General features: G+C 40.3%; 1 protein-coding gene across 1 annotated transcript; it reads left to right on the forward strand.

The window, feature by feature from the left end:
* The first annotated feature begins 6,846 nt into the window (after positions 1-6,846).
* Positions 6,847-11,907, forward strand: LOC133721928 (glucomannan 4-beta-mannosyltransferase 9-like). Its single transcript, XM_062148703.1, has 9 exons — positions 6,847-7,716; positions 7,789-7,887; positions 8,073-8,325; positions 9,767-9,877; positions 9,993-10,129; positions 10,403-10,516; positions 10,619-10,818; positions 11,014-11,208; positions 11,315-11,907. The coding sequence occupies exons 1-9, from the start codon at positions 7,387-7,389 to the stop codon at positions 11,475-11,477; spliced, it is 1,602 nt and encodes a 533-aa protein (XP_062004687.1). The 5' UTR covers positions 6,847-7,386; the 3' UTR covers positions 11,478-11,907.
* Positions 11,908-18,476: the final 6,569 nt, after the last annotated feature.

Consider the following 18,476-nt stretch of genomic DNA (forward strand, 5'->3'; position numbering starts at 1 on the left):
AGTCAATCCCGTACTGCTTGAAGTTTTCATACTGTTATAAACAAATTCATATGAAGAAATTTATTTTATATATTACAGTAACAGATAACATAAATTTCTACGCGCTCCACGCGCCTGAACCCTAGAAATCTTTGTCGCTGGTTTTGCTGGTTCTCGTCCGGCTGTGCCGCGGCGTGGGCGCAGGCCTCTGGCCTCGTCGGCGTGCGTCGAGTGCGGCCGGACGGGATGTTGGTGTTGATGGTTGGTCTAACAATCGGAGTTTGGGGTTGAGACGCTTGCTCTTGCCTGGGTTCCAGTTGAAAATGACAGAGGCACAGAAGGAGGGTTCGTGGCTGAAGGAGGGTTCCGGTTGCTTGGCCAGCGTTCGCAGCCGATCTGGAGAGTGGGTCAGTGGGTGGATCCGATCCGATCGTGTGGCAGTCGGCGTCGGTGGGAGGCGTGGTGCTGGGTCTCTGCCGCAGATGGTAGTTTCTCGTATCAGACTCTCGGGGTTTGGGGGTGTGGTCGTGGAGGAGGCGATCTGCCGGCTCTTTGCCGGAGATGGTGGGTCGACTGCAGGCAGGGTGCGAACGAGGCGGCTGCGCATCGGTCTAGGAGACGAGACGGTGGTGGCTGAGCTGACTGTGCCTAAGTCGTATTGGGCTAGGATCAAGGTTTGGGCCCTCTTGGCCTTAGTCCGATGGTGGCCTTGTCCTGGGCCTGGTGTGGCTTGGGCCTGGGGTTTTACTCTAGGTCCAAGTTTGTCACTTTTGGCTAGTTTTTTCAATTTCTGTTTTATATTTACTTGCTTTAGTTGGTTAGTGTTGTCTCGCCTATGGCGTGAAATAAGTCCCTGCAAGTATCTTGTAGGGCTAGTCGGGCTATGTGCCTGTGTATGCACTCTAAGTGCCTTGTCTGCTCTAGGTAGGCGGCGAGTTCCTTGTTTCGTCAAATGGTCGCTACCGCCTAGTGGCAGGGTGAGACTAAGTGTCGCCGGATCTATTCTCCGGCGGCAACATAGTAGGAAAGCTGTGCTTAAGCTGGCAATTATGCTACGTTGTAATCGTGTTACATATCGAGTTATCTTTCCGTTATGTCACCGCTATGTCAAAGCAAATCGAGTAGCCAGTAGAGCACTCTTTGCTAGTTGGTGCTTGTTTGAATACATGTATTATGTAGAGATTCCTGATATCATTTCGGGACATACTCTAGATGCTTATTGTAATCAGGGGTTTAGGCTTAATGTCCCCCCCCCATGTATTCTACAGTTTCATTAATTAAGACGTGAGGGCAGCCGCACCAGCCCTTTATTCAAAAAAAAAAAAAAAAAAATTCATATGTTGGAAAAATGGTTAGGTAACCGTCACTTTAACCAAAATATAGTAAGAAAGCCACGGGGTTTTTTTTAAAAAAAATAAAGTAAGAAGCCACGGGTTTAGGCCTTTAGGGCACCACTAGTTTAATTAAAAATTTCTCCAAAAAGACAATATTTTCACTAAAGTTTAAAAAATCTTGAAAACAAAAAAATGGTTTTCTCCCTAGCCTCATAGCTAGTCTCTTCGACTCCAGCCGCTTTTGTTCCAACGTTTCAAGCCAGAGCTCGTCTGGCGGTGGCCTGAGTCAGTGTGGCCTTTGGCTATGCTGATTTGCGGCGCTGCTGTCGGACAAGCGATGTTTCCAGGCCTTCTCTGTGGCTCTTTGGGTTGTGCTGGACAGGGAAGATTGGCAGTGGTTGGGTGGCGCATCCAATTTCGCTAGTGGCAAGGGCGATTGCGGCACCAATTTTCAGGAGTGGTGATAGCGGCTTCACGAGGCGGTGTCTACTCCCTAAGGGCAGCTTCGGCGCTGGTAAACCCAACTCCGGTCGGGTTTTTCTGATGGGTAGTGCGACTTTGGGTGGTGACGGCGTAGGGGAGGTGTCGACGTCTTCTGGATTGGTGGCGACGAAGGTCGCGGTGTTGTAATCCTGTTGCAAGTGGTGGAATGGGTTTTGAGCTGGGTTGGCCTTGTTGAGCCTTGGTCCTGGGCTGGTACTCTCCATTGGGTCCTGTTTGGGGCCGTATTGTTTTAAGTTTTTACTTAGTATTATTTCCAATAATTAATTCCTTATTTCTAAGGAAAGTTAGGCACTTTTGTGCACCTAGAGGCTTGCTAATTTTTAGTGACCATAAGTCTACATAGCTATGGTTTCTTTTTACACCAAGTTAATGAATCTCTTAGAGCAAGGCCGGTCCTGAGGGCTGCTGCCTCAGGCCACCACTCTCCGGCGGGCCTCCGCCAATTTTTTTTTTTTTTTAATTTTACATATATATTCGTCTCAGGCCTCCAAAATGTCAGGACCGGCCCTGTCTTCTTAGTGTGCATTGACGAAGAGAGATTCAAGATAGTTTTCTTAGTGTACGCTGAGATTTGTAGTTGTGTGGTCTCCTAAAATTCAAGTGAGCATCATTGTACTAGTGGATGGTACCCGTATTCCCTTACCTGCTTGACCACTTGTTGAAACAAAAAAAAAAAATCACAAAGCCCAAAATTGCTGATGAGATTAACCACGGTCAAAGTTGGAAGAGATAATGCAGTTTTTAAATTTCAAAGTTGTTTGGCTCATGCATGCAAATTAACGTCCAAGATGGTTAGTTGGACTTTTCAATTATGATAAGATCAAAGCCAAGCTAGCTGTCCATCAATTTAAATCTCAGCACCAAACTTGGTGAAACCGATTTTGAATATCAAATCAGTTCAAATTCAAATCGGGGTCATCCTCAACTCTACCTCATCCATTACTCTCCTATAAAAGGAGCTACTACACTAACGGAGAAGGGGGGAGAAAGACAAAAGATATACGCAGCAGAGGAGGAAAAAAAAAATACAGAGGGCACACGCAGCACACAGAGAGAGGGAGAGAGACACATAGAGAGAAAGAGAGAAGAAAAAGAAAACAGAGAAGGAAGGTCCAAGCTTCACTACCAGAAAGCTGCATGTATATGTTTGCCTTCCCCATGATATGAGCCTCTCCAATTAATTCTCATATGTCTTGTAGTGGCCTTCTCCAAGACTCTAATAGGCTGTTCATGAACGACCACAATTATTAGAGTCCTCCCAAACCTGTCAAAATGACGCTGCTGCTCTCAAATGCTCCAATGCTTGACGCATCGAAACAAAACGGTTGTTCATGAACAGCCTCGTTTCAATGCTAAAATTACCTTGACAATGGTGCTGCTGTGGTCGTTTTCCAAACAAGAAAACAAAATTAACAGAGTAGAGGTTGTTCATGAACAGCCAACATCCTCAATGATCCGAAACTCATTGCATTGAACAATGGTTGTTCACAAACAGCTACGTTTAATGCTAGAAAGTCCGTTGACATGGTGGTTGGTTTTGCCATTTGATATTCCCAATGACACGACCTCAGTTTTGCTCAAACAATATTATGGCCTCCCACCAAATTCATGTGCAAGCAACTGTTGGCTAAGAGCGAAACATGCTTCAATTAAGCCGAGATGTGGATGCAGCAAGCATGTAGAAGATGACAAGCTGGAGATGATGAGTTTTGTCCTAAACGAGCCTGAAGCATAATTATGCCCTTGAGAAGCCACCACTCCAAAATGACTCACTCACAGCCTTCACAAAAAATGAGAACTTCTAAGCCAAAAGATGATCATATAAATGTTAAATGAGATCAAACTCACAGGTTAAGTGGCAGCAATTATTAATCTCATCAAACAAAAGGCAAGAATGTGAGGAGGCTACAAGGACTAGGATTCAAGGCTTCTCATAAATTGAAAAGAAGCAGACCAACGACAAAGTGGACACCAACTGACCAACATAAATCAATGGTTTGATACAATCATTAATTTCAGAATTTTAAGAGAGTGAAGAGTTCCCGGTGAAAGGAAAAAAGAAATGAAATTCTCTAAATGCCGATCCGTTGGGCCTCCTACAAAAGAAATGGAAGCAAGCCCAGTCTACAAAGTTTCACTTCAGATCTTGAGTTCCGAATTGAAAACCCAACTCGTCAAAATGACAAGCGATGACTACGTGTAAAGCTTAACTCTTCGCAGTGGGTGTCCAAATCACTTTGTTTACTTGAGCCCGTCTATTTCGGAAGCTCGAGCCCGATTAATTTGCATCCCAAAGCCCATTCCAAATCTCAAGGCCCACTGCAAACCTCAGTACATCGGGTACTCAAATCAGCAGACACTCTACAATCTGAATGTCCGCAAAAGGAATACATCTGATGGATTCAAGAAATATATATACATCTGTCGAACACAAAAGTTGGTACAAAATCAAGAAATACAAATCCTATGAACTACGGTCGGTTTGATCCCACAATGGGTACGTAGGCAATCTAGCAACACCCACTAGATGCAACCACAAGTCCAAACAGAATCCCTGACTCCACCAGTCAAAATTCAGCCAGTCCTAAATTGAACCACTGACTCCAGTCAAATTCTTCCAACACCAGAAATACATACACAAGAACTACAACTGTTTGATCCCTCCTAGAGGGTATGTAGGCAATCTAGCGACCCACTAGATGCAACCGCAAGTCTAAACAAAATCTCTGACTCCCTGGTTCATCCAATCTGAATCCCTGACCTCATCAGTTAAATTCCGTCAAACACCAGGAAACGTCACAACCTTTCCAAACAAATCGAATCTCTGGTTCACTTACACCAAATTCGTCCAAACACTATTCCTATTCCAAAAAGCCATACCCTCTAATGGGTCATTCACCCATTGGAACTCTTGAACTACGAGTGGCTTGATCCCTCTCAAAGGGTACGTAGGCAACCCATTCAAATATCCGGGTGCAGCCGCAAAAACAAAGCAAACAAACACACATCCCTACAATTGGTTTCTTCATAAATGGAATCAAAGGGTGTTTCCCTGTAACGAGGGAATATAATTAAGAGACACATTCTGTCTTGAATGGGTCGAACCCGAAATAATTAAAACTCTATTCACTAAATGAATATGAGCGAAATTATGTTGGGTGACATTTACGCTCACTGTGTGCATATTTTTACTCAACACCACTGAGTTAGGGTACAAGCATATAGAGTTTATTTGTATATGTCGTTCTGGCTTTGAGAGATTAAATGAAGGGTCCTTGACCAAAAGCACCAAAATTAACAAAAACTATCCCACTTACCCCAACAACAGATTTTTGTTCCCATTCACCCTGTTTAAAGAAAAATGACAGTTTTACCCTTAACTTAATTAATTAATTACATGTGGCCCTCTCTCTCTCTCCTCTATCCCCGATCTGCAGCACTTTCTCTCTCATCCTCCATTCTCCGATCTGCTCTCTCTCTCTCTCCCTCCCTTCGGTGAAGGACTGGGACGACCAAGGCGAGCATTATTCCGACGCTCAATTTAATCCATTGCACGGCAGAGGCGGCAGAGAAGGTTTCACCGGCAGAGGAAGTTCAAGCGTCGTGGCTTCGACGCCGACTCAAGGCTTTCGAGTCGTCAAACTCTGATCAATTCAGGTTCGGAGCGGGGATCTCCGGGTTGGGTCCGATCGAGAGAAGTTTCTTGTCTGGCCCATGGCGGAGGACGCCGACTGACCTGAGTCAACATTAACTGCAGAATCCCACCAGCTCCAAGTTCGCGGCTCGTAGCAGCCTCGACGCCGCCGTCCGACCACTCAACACAACTCTCTCGCCACCAGTTGGTTCTATCTCGTCGGAGGAGGAGTAGAACCTCTTATTTTGCTGGGTTAGTTATACTTGATTTACCACTGTGAAACAATGCCAGAGAAGTTATCCGTCAATGTCAGGCACCTTACGTACACTTCAATCTGTCTTGGGATGCCAGTCAAGGTGGGTACCGGATGTTTCGATTTGATGCAGAATGGGGTAGCTTGATTTACAAGGACGTTACTCTACATGGTTACTCTACCAGATGTGTTCTTCTTCTTCTTCTTTTTTTTTTTTTTTTTCTTTTTAAAGTAATGGGACAGAAGGGAAAAAAAAAGTTTTGAATGTCTATTGGGGGGCAATAGACGTCTATTGAAAGGCAATAGACATTTTTAAATTGATATAATCTCTTCGTTTTTTTCTTTAATTAAAGTTTTATTTGTCTAATTTTAGGAATATTAGTTCTCATTCCGGCTACCTAAAGTTCTACTGGGGGGCAATAGACGTCTATTTGGGGGCAATAAACTTCATAGAAGTTTATTGCCCCTCTATTGGGGGGCAATAGATGTCTATTGGGGACAATAGATGTTTTCAGAAAATTCCAGTGGGCAGCGGTCGGTGACTGGAATCTGGCGACCAGTAACCGGACTCCGGCGAAGTCTCATATGGTTTTTTTTTTTTCTCTCTCTCTCTAAATAACAAAGAGGTGAGGGTAAAATAGTATTAAAAAAAAATATAAAACAAAAAAAAAATCTTAATGGGGTATTAGGGAATACCTCATTAGAGTGTTTGGGGTAAAAGGGAATTAAAAAAACTTAATGAGGTAAGTGGGAAAAAAATCGCTAGAAATTGGATAAATTGACAAAAACTCTAGATGAAATCTCTATTACTCTGTTAAAAAAAATTTAAAAATTTAAAAAAAAAAATTTCTCCAAAAAGACAAATGATTTTCACGATTACTACTACGGTTAGGTTAGGTGTCAAAATTAGAAAGGTGAAAGGACCACATGACCGTGAAATGACATCAGTTGCCGCCGTATTGCATTTCGACTTCTCAATTTTTAACTCAACCTTTTCTTCATTGCCAAAAAAAACTCTACCTTTTCTTAGTAACAACCAAGTTTTAACCCTGCACAGTTTTGCTGTAAATTAATCTATAACTAAATTTATACAAATCAAATTACACTTGTGGACAGAGGGACTGGATTGTTATTGAGAGAGCTATAAGGCATTATAAAAGAGGGAGAAACAGAGAGAAAAACCAGAAGGCCCAAAAAACAAAGAGAGAACTTTCTTCTCTCTTACAGCTCTTGATTCTCTTTTGCTTTTCTGTTGTTTTCTGGTGGCCACATTTGTACGTTGTACGTGTACGCGTTGTTCTGCTTCTGTTTTCTCTTGATTTCAGAAGCAGAGAATCTGCATTTTTAGAGCATTTTTAGAGAAAACAACAAAGAGAAAACAGAGCTTCTTGTGAAGCCTTTTTTTTGTATAATATTTCTTCAGGTTGTTTCTGTGGTTTTCTGTGCTTGGTACCTTGAGATCTGACCTGGATTTTAGGTTTTCATTGAAATGTGTTGGTGATTATCAAAACAAGCAAAAGACCCTCACATAGGAGAAGAGAAATATTCATTTCTTTAGTACAAAAGAGGCTCTGAAAAAGAAACCTTTATACATTTTTCCATAGCTTCCTCTTCACCCATTTGCTCTCTCTCTGTTTTTGCTCTGTTTCTATTGACAAGAAATAACACAAGAAAGTTCACAAATGGAGCGGCTTTCGTCGGCAGCGGTTCTTCCAGACTCATTCATAGGCGCGAGAGATGATATTTTCATGCAATTTGGATTGATTTGGAATCTGATCAAAGCCCCATTGATCGTTCCTCTGCTAAACCTCGGAGTGGTTCTCTGCTTGATCATGGCTGTTATAATATTCGCCGAGAGGCTTTACATGGGCATTGTCATTGTTCTGGTACACCTTTTCGGGCGAAAACCGGAGAAGCGATACAAATGGGAGCCCATGAAAGATGATGTTGAGTTGGGAAGCTCGACTCATCCCATGGTTCTGGTTCAAATCCCTATGTTCAATGAAAGAGAGGTCCTTATCTCATCTGTTGTTGCATTTCTAGTTGGTGATTTCTAGCTTTTAACAATTCAAAAACAAATGCAGGTTTATCAACTTTCAATTGGAGCTGTTTGTGGGCTATCATGGCCTTCTGATAGACTCATCATTCAAGTCCTTGATGATTCAACAGACACAACTATCAAGGTACCCGCTACTCAAAACACCCAACATTTCAATTAGTTTTGGGCAAAATTAGCTAAATCCCACTACTTGAAACATCCAAAGATGACATTTTTATCAAAACTTGATTGCACATGTTTATCAAATCTTAATCCAACATGTTGATGGGTTTGGAGGTTAAATTAGTAAAATGTGTATTGCATGTATAGGCCATGGTAGAGCGAGAGTGCCAAAGATGGGCAAGCAAAGGCATAAACATCAGGTACGAAATCCGAGACAACAGAACTGGGTACAAATCAGGGGCTCTCAAAGAAGGCCTGAACCGCAACTACGTCAAAAACTGCGATTACGTCGCCATTTTCGACGCCGACTTTCAACCGGAGCCAGATTTTCTCTGTCGCACCATTCCCTTCTTTATCCACAACTCCAATATCGCTCTAGTTCAGGCTCGCTGGAGATTCGGTGAGTAATTCATTTCATTTTTCTCTAAATTTAATCAAAGTCAATTTTGGGTGCGGGTTCTGAAATTAAAACTGTCGGTGTGTCTATTCTTGGGTTAGAAGATTGCCCATGTTTCATTCTCAAAAAAAAAAAAAACAAAGATTGATGTTTTGCCACGTGTTTCGTGTTAATTTTAAGGTTTAGGAACCCAAGGATGAGAAATGAGAAAAATTCTTAGGTAGGGGCTTCCCCACCTCGTGGATATAGGATAAGCCAATCAGATATCAAATTTTTTTTTCTTATTCCGAAACTGTCCCTGATTTTTAAAAATGCAATATCCAAAAGGGGGTTGATTAGTCTGCCCTATATCCATGTGGTGCGGTTGTCCCAGGCAAGTCTCTCTCGAGAAATGAAATGTGGAAAATCAATGGGCCTTTGTGTCTCTCTGATAGAGGCCTCTTTGAATATGTGTTTGTTGGTGTGGTCAGTTTTCAATGGTCACAGATGGGGTGGTCTGGTTTAGCTGGATGACACTACCCATACCCATAAATAATAATCTCCTAGGTGGTCTAATTCATTTGGGTGCATTTAGGACAATTAGATAAGGCAGTTATGAAACTAAACAGGAATCACTAGTCATTATTGTAAAGCAGCTATAAAAGAGGTTTGTTAATGATAATTAATGTAAGAGCATTGTGGCTGAAGAGTTGGATGGACCACAGTACCCCTTATCAGGAAGAAAAGAAAAGAAACTATGGGGGTGAAATTCGGAGTTAATACTGAACTATCTAGTTGGAAGCACAAATGACAATTACATTCGACTGATTCGAGTGAGTAACTTTTTTTTATGGGAAGATTGCATGTTTGGTCCTGTGTTTTGCGCTGGATTGCAATTTTGGTCCTTGTGTTTAGAGGTGTAAAAAAAATGGGCGTGCTTCTCATATGCATGGTTAAGTAATCTTGCCATTTTCTTTATATATCTTCGACGTTTATCTCATTCTAAAAATTTGGTGAAGTAGCCAACATTGTTAAACACAGGGACCGGCTTGTTATCCGACTAAAATACACGGATAAAAACACGACTGTCTCTTTCAATATAACTCAGTAAGGGGCAAGTAGTTTGGTAGAACTTAGAAGCACGTTTCTTCAAACAAACAATGCGCATTTCCACATTAGCAATTTGTGGGCATGGAGATTGCAGAACATTGTAAGGGGTATATCTGTCTTTCATGGAATTGTTCTTCGTTCTATACTAGGCAGAACAGAAGCATGTGCAATCTTAATGGTGGACCTCAATTCCTACAGCCCTCTAGTCTCCTAGTCACTTTCCAACCTACACTTACCAACAGTTGAACTAATTCTCTGTTACATCATTATTGCAATAATAAAAGCCATGCAGATTGTAGCAGCAGCTACTTTACTGAATTACTGAGTTTGCTTTGCCTTTTTGGCTGTTTTGCAGTGAACTCTAATGAGTGCATGATGACAAGATTGCAAGAAATGTCACTGGATTACCATTTCACAGTTGAACAAGAAGTGGGCTCTTCCACTCATGCATTCTTTGGATTCAATGGTATTTCTCAGTTGTTTCTCACCATACAATAATTATGATATAGAAGTCATCAACTGCATACTAACTTTGGATCAATGTCAAGTATATGCTAACTTTGGTTGATATAATGATATAGGGACTGCTGGTGTGTGGAGAATTGCTGCAATCAATGAGGCTGGGGGATGGAAGGACCGGACCACGGTGGAAGATATGGATCTGGCTGTTCGAGCGAGCCTCAAAGGCTGGAAATTTGTGTATCTTGGTGATCTGCAGGTAGAGTTTTATTGACCTATGCTTTTTTCTTTTTCTGCATCAATACATTCATCCAATTGTTGTATTTTGCTCAAAGGCAGAACTATGCATGGTCTTGAGGAAAGCCAAAATAGGGTGGTTTGTGTGACTAAAAGACTAATCTTTTCTCATGCATGCATGTGTTCTAGTGTACTTTGATTATTGCGTACATTTATTCTAAGTTGGTAGATTCCAATCCCAAATGTGTCACAGATCCTTCTCTGCATATAGAATCTTACTTAATTTTCTTTACAGGTGAAGAGTGAATTGCCAAGTACTTTCAAGGCCTACCGCCACCAACAACACAGGTGGTCTTGCGGTCCGGCTAATCTTTTCAGGAAAATGGTGTTGGATATTATGAGAAACAAGGTTAGCTGTTTTCTTCTTGTACCAATTTTAACGAATGGGAGAATGTAAAAATTGGAAATGAGTGAATAACTAACCCTTATCTTTTTCATATGTTTACTACAGAAAGTATCAGTATGGCAAAAATTTCATGTGATTTACAGCTTCTTCTTCGTTAGGAAGATCATAGCACACATCAATGCCTTTTTCTTCTATTGCATTGTCTTGCCGGCAACTGTTCTCGTGCCTGAAGTTACCGTACCAAAGTGGGGAGGAGTTTACATCCCTACCATAATTACCCTTCTTAATGCAGTCGGCACTCCAAGGTCTAGCTTTCTTTCGAGCTTTTCCTTTTGTATTCGTTCAGAATTCAAATCTGTAATAGATATTTCTTCTTGTAAAATGCAATAACTAAAAAATTTGGTTTTCAAAAAATTTATAGGAATGCATGCGACCCTGCTCTATCAATTCCCACGGATTCTGATGGTTTAATTTCTTCTTTCTGTTGTATAACTTTGCAGGTCAGCGCATCTGTTGGTCTTCTGGATCCTATTCGAGAACGTCATGTCACTACACCGTACAAAGGCAACGATCATTGGTCTACTAGAGGGTAGTAGTGTGAATGAATGGATCGTCACTGAAAAGCTTGGAGATATTCTTAAGAATAAAGTAGGAGCAAAAGCACCCAGAAAATTTCGATTCAGGATTGGAGAAAGGTATGCATCCTCCCATCGAGTACTCCCTATGAGATTAAAACGAGAATTTTTATGTTCGGTAGCACTTAACCTGATCAGTTTGCATTTTCTCTCTAAATGTTGGCAGGCTTCATTTGACAGAGCTTGCTGTGGGATGTTATCTCTTCTTTTGTGGCTGTTATGATGTCCTCTTTGGCAAAAATAACTACTTCATCTTCTTTTACATCCAAGCCTTAGCCTTCTTTATCATGGGGTTTGGGTACGTTGGGACATTTGTTCCCACCTCTTAGTGCGGCAGCCAAAAATGACTAAGGTCCTCTTCTTCTGCTAGGCAATATGCCAGCATCATTCATTTCAGCCATTATAGCTTGTAAAAATAGAAACCAACAAGCAAAGTCTTTGTTTAGGTAGAGCATAAGATTTCAAGATGATCGACTCAGGAAGAATTAGTTCGTTCATCTCTTATGGATATTCAAGAAAAGCAAGGAAATTACAATACCGATTGCTGTTATGGGAATGCAACACACAGGAAAAGGCAAAAGGTCAAGGAAACTTGAGGGACCTCAATCAGGAAAACATCTTTCAATTGTATTTTGTGAGGTAGATCTCTTTTTTTTATTTTTCTTTTTTTTGTTTGTTAATTTTTCTTTCCGAATTTTGGTTGAATGTGCTGAAAAAACCAATCAGATGAATAAAATCTGTGAAAGTCGGTTTGGTGTATGAAGTATTCAAATTTCAAAATAGATTCACTACCAGTGAAATGTTGTAAAAAATATGGGACAGAATTCCTGTAAAATAAAAACACAAAATAATATGATAATATCTAGGGAAATAAGAATAATGATATAGATGAGAAAATAAAATAAAATAAGAAAATAATATAATATATAGATTTTTATATAGGAAAACTTATCGAGTCGAGACGTGCAAGTGCACTGTCCTAAGAGAAGATTCGTCTCCTATTGCACAAGGTTGAATGACGAATTTCCCCCAAGATACAACAACTCTTCGAGCTCCGTCGTGTAGCTAAGAAGCCCCATTGAACCTTAATCACCCGTGTACTCAAAACGGTGTATGAGTGAAGTATGTATATGTATAGTTTTTAAGAGTATCTTTGGTAAAGGTATTTGGCTAGAGTGGTTGCATTATGGTGGATTATACCATCATGTATACCCTCATTATCTGACAATCTAAACTCCCACACATGTGCATGTTTCATGCCTCATCATATGCCTTCCAACTCTAGCCACGTACCCTCACTACTAGCAAAAGGAGCAACCCACACTGATTTTATACACACTGACTCTCACACTGATAAAAAATCAGTGTGTTATAACTTGTAGATACAGATATCTGTGAGAAATGAATGTCTGGGTCCCACAAAAGAAAATGCTCACATATTTACCAACTGAAATCAGTGTGTCTAGATTTTCTCACAGATGTCTGTATATACCAAGTAATTATTATATACTGATATCTGTGTAAAAATGCTTTACACAGATATCTGTGTGTACCAAGTAATTTTTAAATACTGATATCTGTGTAAAACATTTATACACAGATATCTGTGTGTACCAAGTAATTTTTAAATACTGATATCTGTGTAAAACATTTATACACAGATATCTGTGTGTAACAAGTAATTTTTAAATACTGATATCTGTGTAAAACATTTATACACAGATATCTGTAAAGAATAGAAAAAATTATAATTTGCAAGATGAGTTTAATTCATAGAGACATCTGTTACAACCACTTTCACACTGTCATCTGTGTGAATGTAAAATAGTCATTCATATCTGTATGAAGTTTTACACAGTTATCGGTAGCCATTGCTACTTTTTCACAAATATCCGTGTGAATATTTGATTTGACATATCACTGCTAGCAAAAGCTTCACTCGGCTTTTTCCTATATGTTGATTAATATACCGAGTTCTGACCATCATATTAGTCTTTGGCAAAGAGAAGCAGAAAAACTCCAAGTCTCAGCCCTGGCCACCGCACGCGACTCCCATAGGCCGCCACGCCACTGTTCCTATTTTTTTCCACGTTTCCGGCCACCTCCCATCGCCCCGCCACCATCGCAACACTCAGCAAACAGCGACGCAGCCTCCTTGACATCCGGCGGCAACCCACGCGACCTGAGGAGAGAGTGGATCTGGGCTTTTCTCTCTCTCCTCCACCATCTACTTCCGCTCTCCACCGCGACTCACCTCCACTACCACTGTGCTCACAGGTCTCCGTCGAGTCCATCTCTGCCTCCGCGAGGTCCGATGATGTCGGGACCGAGGTCACGCGCCGGCACACGGCACCTAGAAATCCTCTCTGGACACCCACGGTTTTCTCTCTCCTCCTGCGTCTTCTTGGACGAAAGGCAGCAGCCGGTTCGGATTGCCGCCACCTTCCCTCTTCTCTGCGCCGGCCAGCTCTTCCTCCGGATTCGTCTACTAGTTTCTAACCTATTCTCAGATCTGTTCTTGTTTCAAGTATGGATTTTGAGTGACGACTTAGATCTTGTTGATCGGTTGCAGGTATTTTACCCAAGAAATAGTAAATCGGTTCCAGGTGTATTCTCTCCTCCTCTCTATGCCTTTACCCATACTGTATGATCAATTTGTTATTGGGCATCTTAAATCTTTTCGGTGTTCTTAGTTCCCGTTTCTTGCAGCGGATTGTATTATGATTTGGTGATCTTAGTTATGAAGTAGGTACTCTAAGATTTGGGTTTTGCATGTAGCATTCAAAGTATGCAATCAAAGGCGGAGGAGAGAGAAAGAGCTAATACAATTTGGAAGCACAGGTAAATGTTCTCAATCCATAGATTTAGATAAATTTGGTTTTTGGATATAGACAAAAACTTCAATGTTACTGCCATAGAAATTGGATTTCTTTCCTTTGTTGCAATTGATATATATGATGCCATGATCATGGGTTGTTTCTTAAGCACAGGTAGCTTCTCTGGGCACCAAGCTTCTTTCTTTCAGCACCATCCCTGGCTCTGCATTTTTTTTCCCTATATTTTTAAGCAGTGCAGCTGCACTTATTTGCATTTGGTTTATCCTAATATTGGTTTTGCATTCCAATGACTGTTATTTGGAAAAACTTGGAGCAATGTGAATTGTAATTTGTAATTGTATATTGTATGAAAAATTATATTTTGGAATTACAAAGAACCTTTGATTGAATTTAATGTTTCAGATTGATGGGTTTGATTTAGGTTTGCTCGGGTAATTTGCTGTAAATTTGTATGATTACAGTATATATTTTTTTTTTACTATAACATAAGGCTTTACACAGATTTTAATTATCTGTGTGATTAATGTAATGTTCACACTGATGTTTTGAAGACAAATTTTATATAAGAATTTAATTTCTCAATTCATCTCATGTGAGATAAGCGTGGGTCCCACAAAAAATTCCACACTGATTTTTCTGTCTGTGGGGAGAGACCAAAGACCACACGATCAAATTGAACAGACACAACATCTGTGAGTGTAGGGTAGCTATTGGGCTTCCCACACTGATATCAGTAACTGATAGAGGTTATACCTACTGATTGCAATCAGTGGGTATAGACAATTTTGCTAGTAGTGCCTTATATAGGGCACACTTACCATACCATCAATAGCCTCATTAACCATATAACGGTCAAATAATAATCATATATTTAAAACATAAAACCGTTAAACCATAAATAGAGAAATAAACACAAATGAAAATAACCCCCAAAATAAATAAATAATATATATATATATATATATATATATATATATATATATATATATATATATTAATTTTAATCATAAAATTTCCAACATTCCCCCACTGATTTAAAATTAAAATAAAACAAAATAAGTGAGTGCTTTTACTGTGCAATTGGCATAAGTACCTTTTGGGTTTGAACCTAGCTTAGTGTGATAGTCCCCATTTGAGGAACCTGAGTGTACAAAGTATTGAACTCGGCACCTTTGGCCAAACTTTAACATATCACACACAGTACGGGTAATTAGACCGGTTCGCTTGTTAGCGCATTTATGGTCGTGCGCGTATCTTGATTCTCATGAGAGTATTAGAGAACAGCCCAATTTTCATTGTCGCGTCCTCACGAACAACTCTCACTTAGGTGAGTTCTCCAAGGGTACGTGTGCCAAGACCCCGCGGGAGTTTGCCCACTTCGAAACTCATTCAGGGTATCATTGTTTTCCCTTCCTAACGTCACATTTAATATAGCACTTAATACCTTAGGGATGCACAGGATAATATCTCTTTTGGATATGTCCTTATAGTTTATGTGTGCTATATTTGAGTCACGCAGTATGGATTGTTTCTACCACATTGAACTTCCTTCATGGGATCTCTAATCACAGAAGTTGGGTTACCTCCCTAGGTGACTCCCTTATGGGCTTAATTAAGCACATCCCCCTTCAGCAATTTTATATATATATAATCTCCTCCGTGAGACTATAGGGCATCATCCGCGAGGCATATATATGACTTATGTCATATTATATTTTTTCCCTTTGGCCATATCTTGCTTGTCACTTTAGCTCGCAAAACCTGCATTTTTAATTTGTCTGCAAGCCTCAAATAAACCATCAACCACAATTCTCATAGGAATGTTTTCCCTCCATATGAGAATAAGATAATTTTGCACGAACTATTTAATGATCACGTAAAGTAAATATATAACTACGAGAGTTACCCCCACAACATCCTAGTATTGAATGATATCAATTCATAGTAAATAGTAAATAATGACCAGAAATATAAACCATAACCCCACATTATCTAATATTAAATGTTTTTAAAGACATATATTGACGAGAGTTATACCTAGAGGTTACCCCCACACAACTTCGATATTATGAGAGAATAGTAAATGCTAAATATACTCATAACAAAATCAGATATATAAAATTCACAGTTTTAATAAGCATTAAAGAATACTAATGAAATAGTTGAAATTTCAAATAGTAATCACCATTCTTGAAATCAAAAATAACTTCTCAATGACTCATTAAAGCAAAATAAAAACTTCTCACATATTGAACTTACAAAGTATTCTTTGAGCATTCTCGTATGTGACATGTTGCACTTGTTGATACACAAGCTAACATATAGTAGCATATCTATATCTCGTAACGTATACATATAAATTTAGAAGTATAAGAGACAATATACCATCACTATTTACTTTCCCTGCAATCACTCAGAAGCTCAATAAATGTTACAGCTAATAACTCAACTAAATTTTAATAATGAGACAAAATTAATAGTATCACCACAATTTGAAGTAGCATCATTTTAGATATGAAAGAAAAGATAGATAACCATTAATTATAATATGTAATTGCATTAAAATATAATCTTCTCGAAACAAAAGGCAAAGGTCATTTTTTGTAACTGACCTGACAACATATAAAGAGCTGCAATAGAATTTAAGGTCAATTGCATTCATAATATTATTGTTAACATATTTAATTGTACACATGGTCTAGCCCTATGGGGTCTTTGGTTGAGGTTTTGATGGTGGTAGCTGTACCTATTCGGATCGAGGCAGCTTGGGGCTGGAGGTTCATGATGAGGAGGCGGCTGGTTTTCACTCCTGACGGCGACGGCTAGTTTTTTCGCTCCAGACGACGGCTTTTTTGTGCGGCCCGTGCTGGGTTTCGAATGGTTTCAAACTGTGGTGTAGATCATACCTCGCTTCTGGGTTGGGCGCGAGATCGGAAGCGATGGCGTTAGGCGGTGATGGCTTCGGGCGGCGAGGAAGTCGGGAGTCTCTCGCGTCGGGCGGTGCTGGCATCGGGCGGCTATGGCGTCGTGAAGCTCGACGGCTCTGCGCTGTGGAGAGATGATGGGCTGGGCTTCACTGTTGGGCCTTGGCTGCATATCCTATAAGGCTGCGGTTTATAGGCTCAGGCCGTCACTTTGTCTTTTGGGCTAACTGTTGGTCCTAGGGCTACTATTGGGTCTGTTTGGCCTCCAAATTAGATAGAATTTTTCTTTCTAAGTTATACCCTATTTTTTTAGGGACCTATGCACTTTTGTTTTGTTTTGTGCCTATTTACTATGTATGTTCATAGTTCATAGGCTCGCTGAATAAGTGAGCACTGGTTGTCTAATGGGTGGTGCTAGCATACCACGTCCTAAACTTGCCCTAGAGTTGGCAAGGGAATGTATGTATCCGTGCCATTCTAGCTTGAGATGAATGAATGATTTGGTTCAAAAAAAATATATATATATTATTGTTAACATATTTAATTGTATGCAAACAATTATTATATGGATGTAAATACAATAGAATAACTTATAAAATCAGTAATCAAGTACGTACCTCGAGTAGCAACATTTTATATATCATAGGAAATATTAGTTTCATGTAACGATCAACAAATCATAAATCAATAATAGCCAACCTGATCTCATGGCAGATTAATTGTCATTGAAAGCAAATTCAATTTGCAAAGATGACTTATAAACTTAACTGTAACATGCACATATACATGCCTGCTTGTTGGCTATTAACATATATGTATAATTGATATGCCACAATTGATATAATTGTTACTACAAAATGATAATGTACAAAATATATAGGGTCCTTGACCCAAAGCACCAAAATCAGCTAAAATTGTCCCACTTAAATTTTTATTCCCACTAACCCAATTTGAAGCAAATTAACAATTTTACCCTTAACCTATTTAATAAATTACATTTTATTCCCACTTACCTCATCTCTATCCTCCTCCGATCTGGTTTCTCTCTCTCTCCTCGAACCAGCACCGCGCGCCAACAAGCCAGACCAAATTCCGGCTTCCCAGATCTCAGCCTCACCACGACGGCGACCTCAGGCTGCTCTGAATTGAATTCCGGCAACCTCAGGCATGCTGTCGCTCTTTGTGCCGGTGTCGAGGGGGCTTTGGGCTGGGGGTCCCGAAGGACGGCACCGACCGGTGGTCATCGCCTCCTCTCTCTCTCACCTCGACCTCTCTATCTGTCTCTGTTCTCTCTCTCTCCTCTCTCTCTCTCTCACCGCCGTCGACAGATTCAATCGGAAGCATAATTTGAGGTTATGACGGTTTCAATTGGTTCAATTCTGTGTAATAGACGTCTATTGCCTCTCTATTAGAGGGTAATAGACGTCTATTGCCTCTCTATTGGGGGGCAATAGATGTCTATTGGGGGCAATAAACATTTCCGGTGAGGTTTTCAAAAACGTCCGTTGGGCGGCGGCCGATGACCAGAATCCAACGGCTGGTGACTGAAATCCGGCGGCTGGTGACT

Source organism: Rosa rugosa, chromosome 7, assembly GCF_958449725.1.
Source record: "Rosa rugosa chromosome 7, drRosRugo1.1, whole genome shotgun sequence".
Lineage (NCBI taxonomy): Eukaryota > Viridiplantae > Streptophyta > Magnoliopsida > Rosales > Rosaceae > Rosa > Rosa rugosa.

Coding starts and splice junctions, on each gene's coding strand:
- LOC133721928 (XM_062148703.1), top strand. CDS start 7,387: ATGGAGCGGCTTTCGTCGGCAGCGGTTCTTCCAGACTCATTCATAGGC. Junction 9,878..9,992: donor TGCATTCTTTGGATTCAATG/GTATTTCTCAGT, acceptor ATAATGATATAG/GGACTGCTGGTGTGTGGAGA. Junction 10,130..10,402: donor TGTATCTTGGTGATCTGCAG/GTAGAGTTTTAT, acceptor TTTTCTTTACAG/GTGAAGAGTGAATTGCCAAG.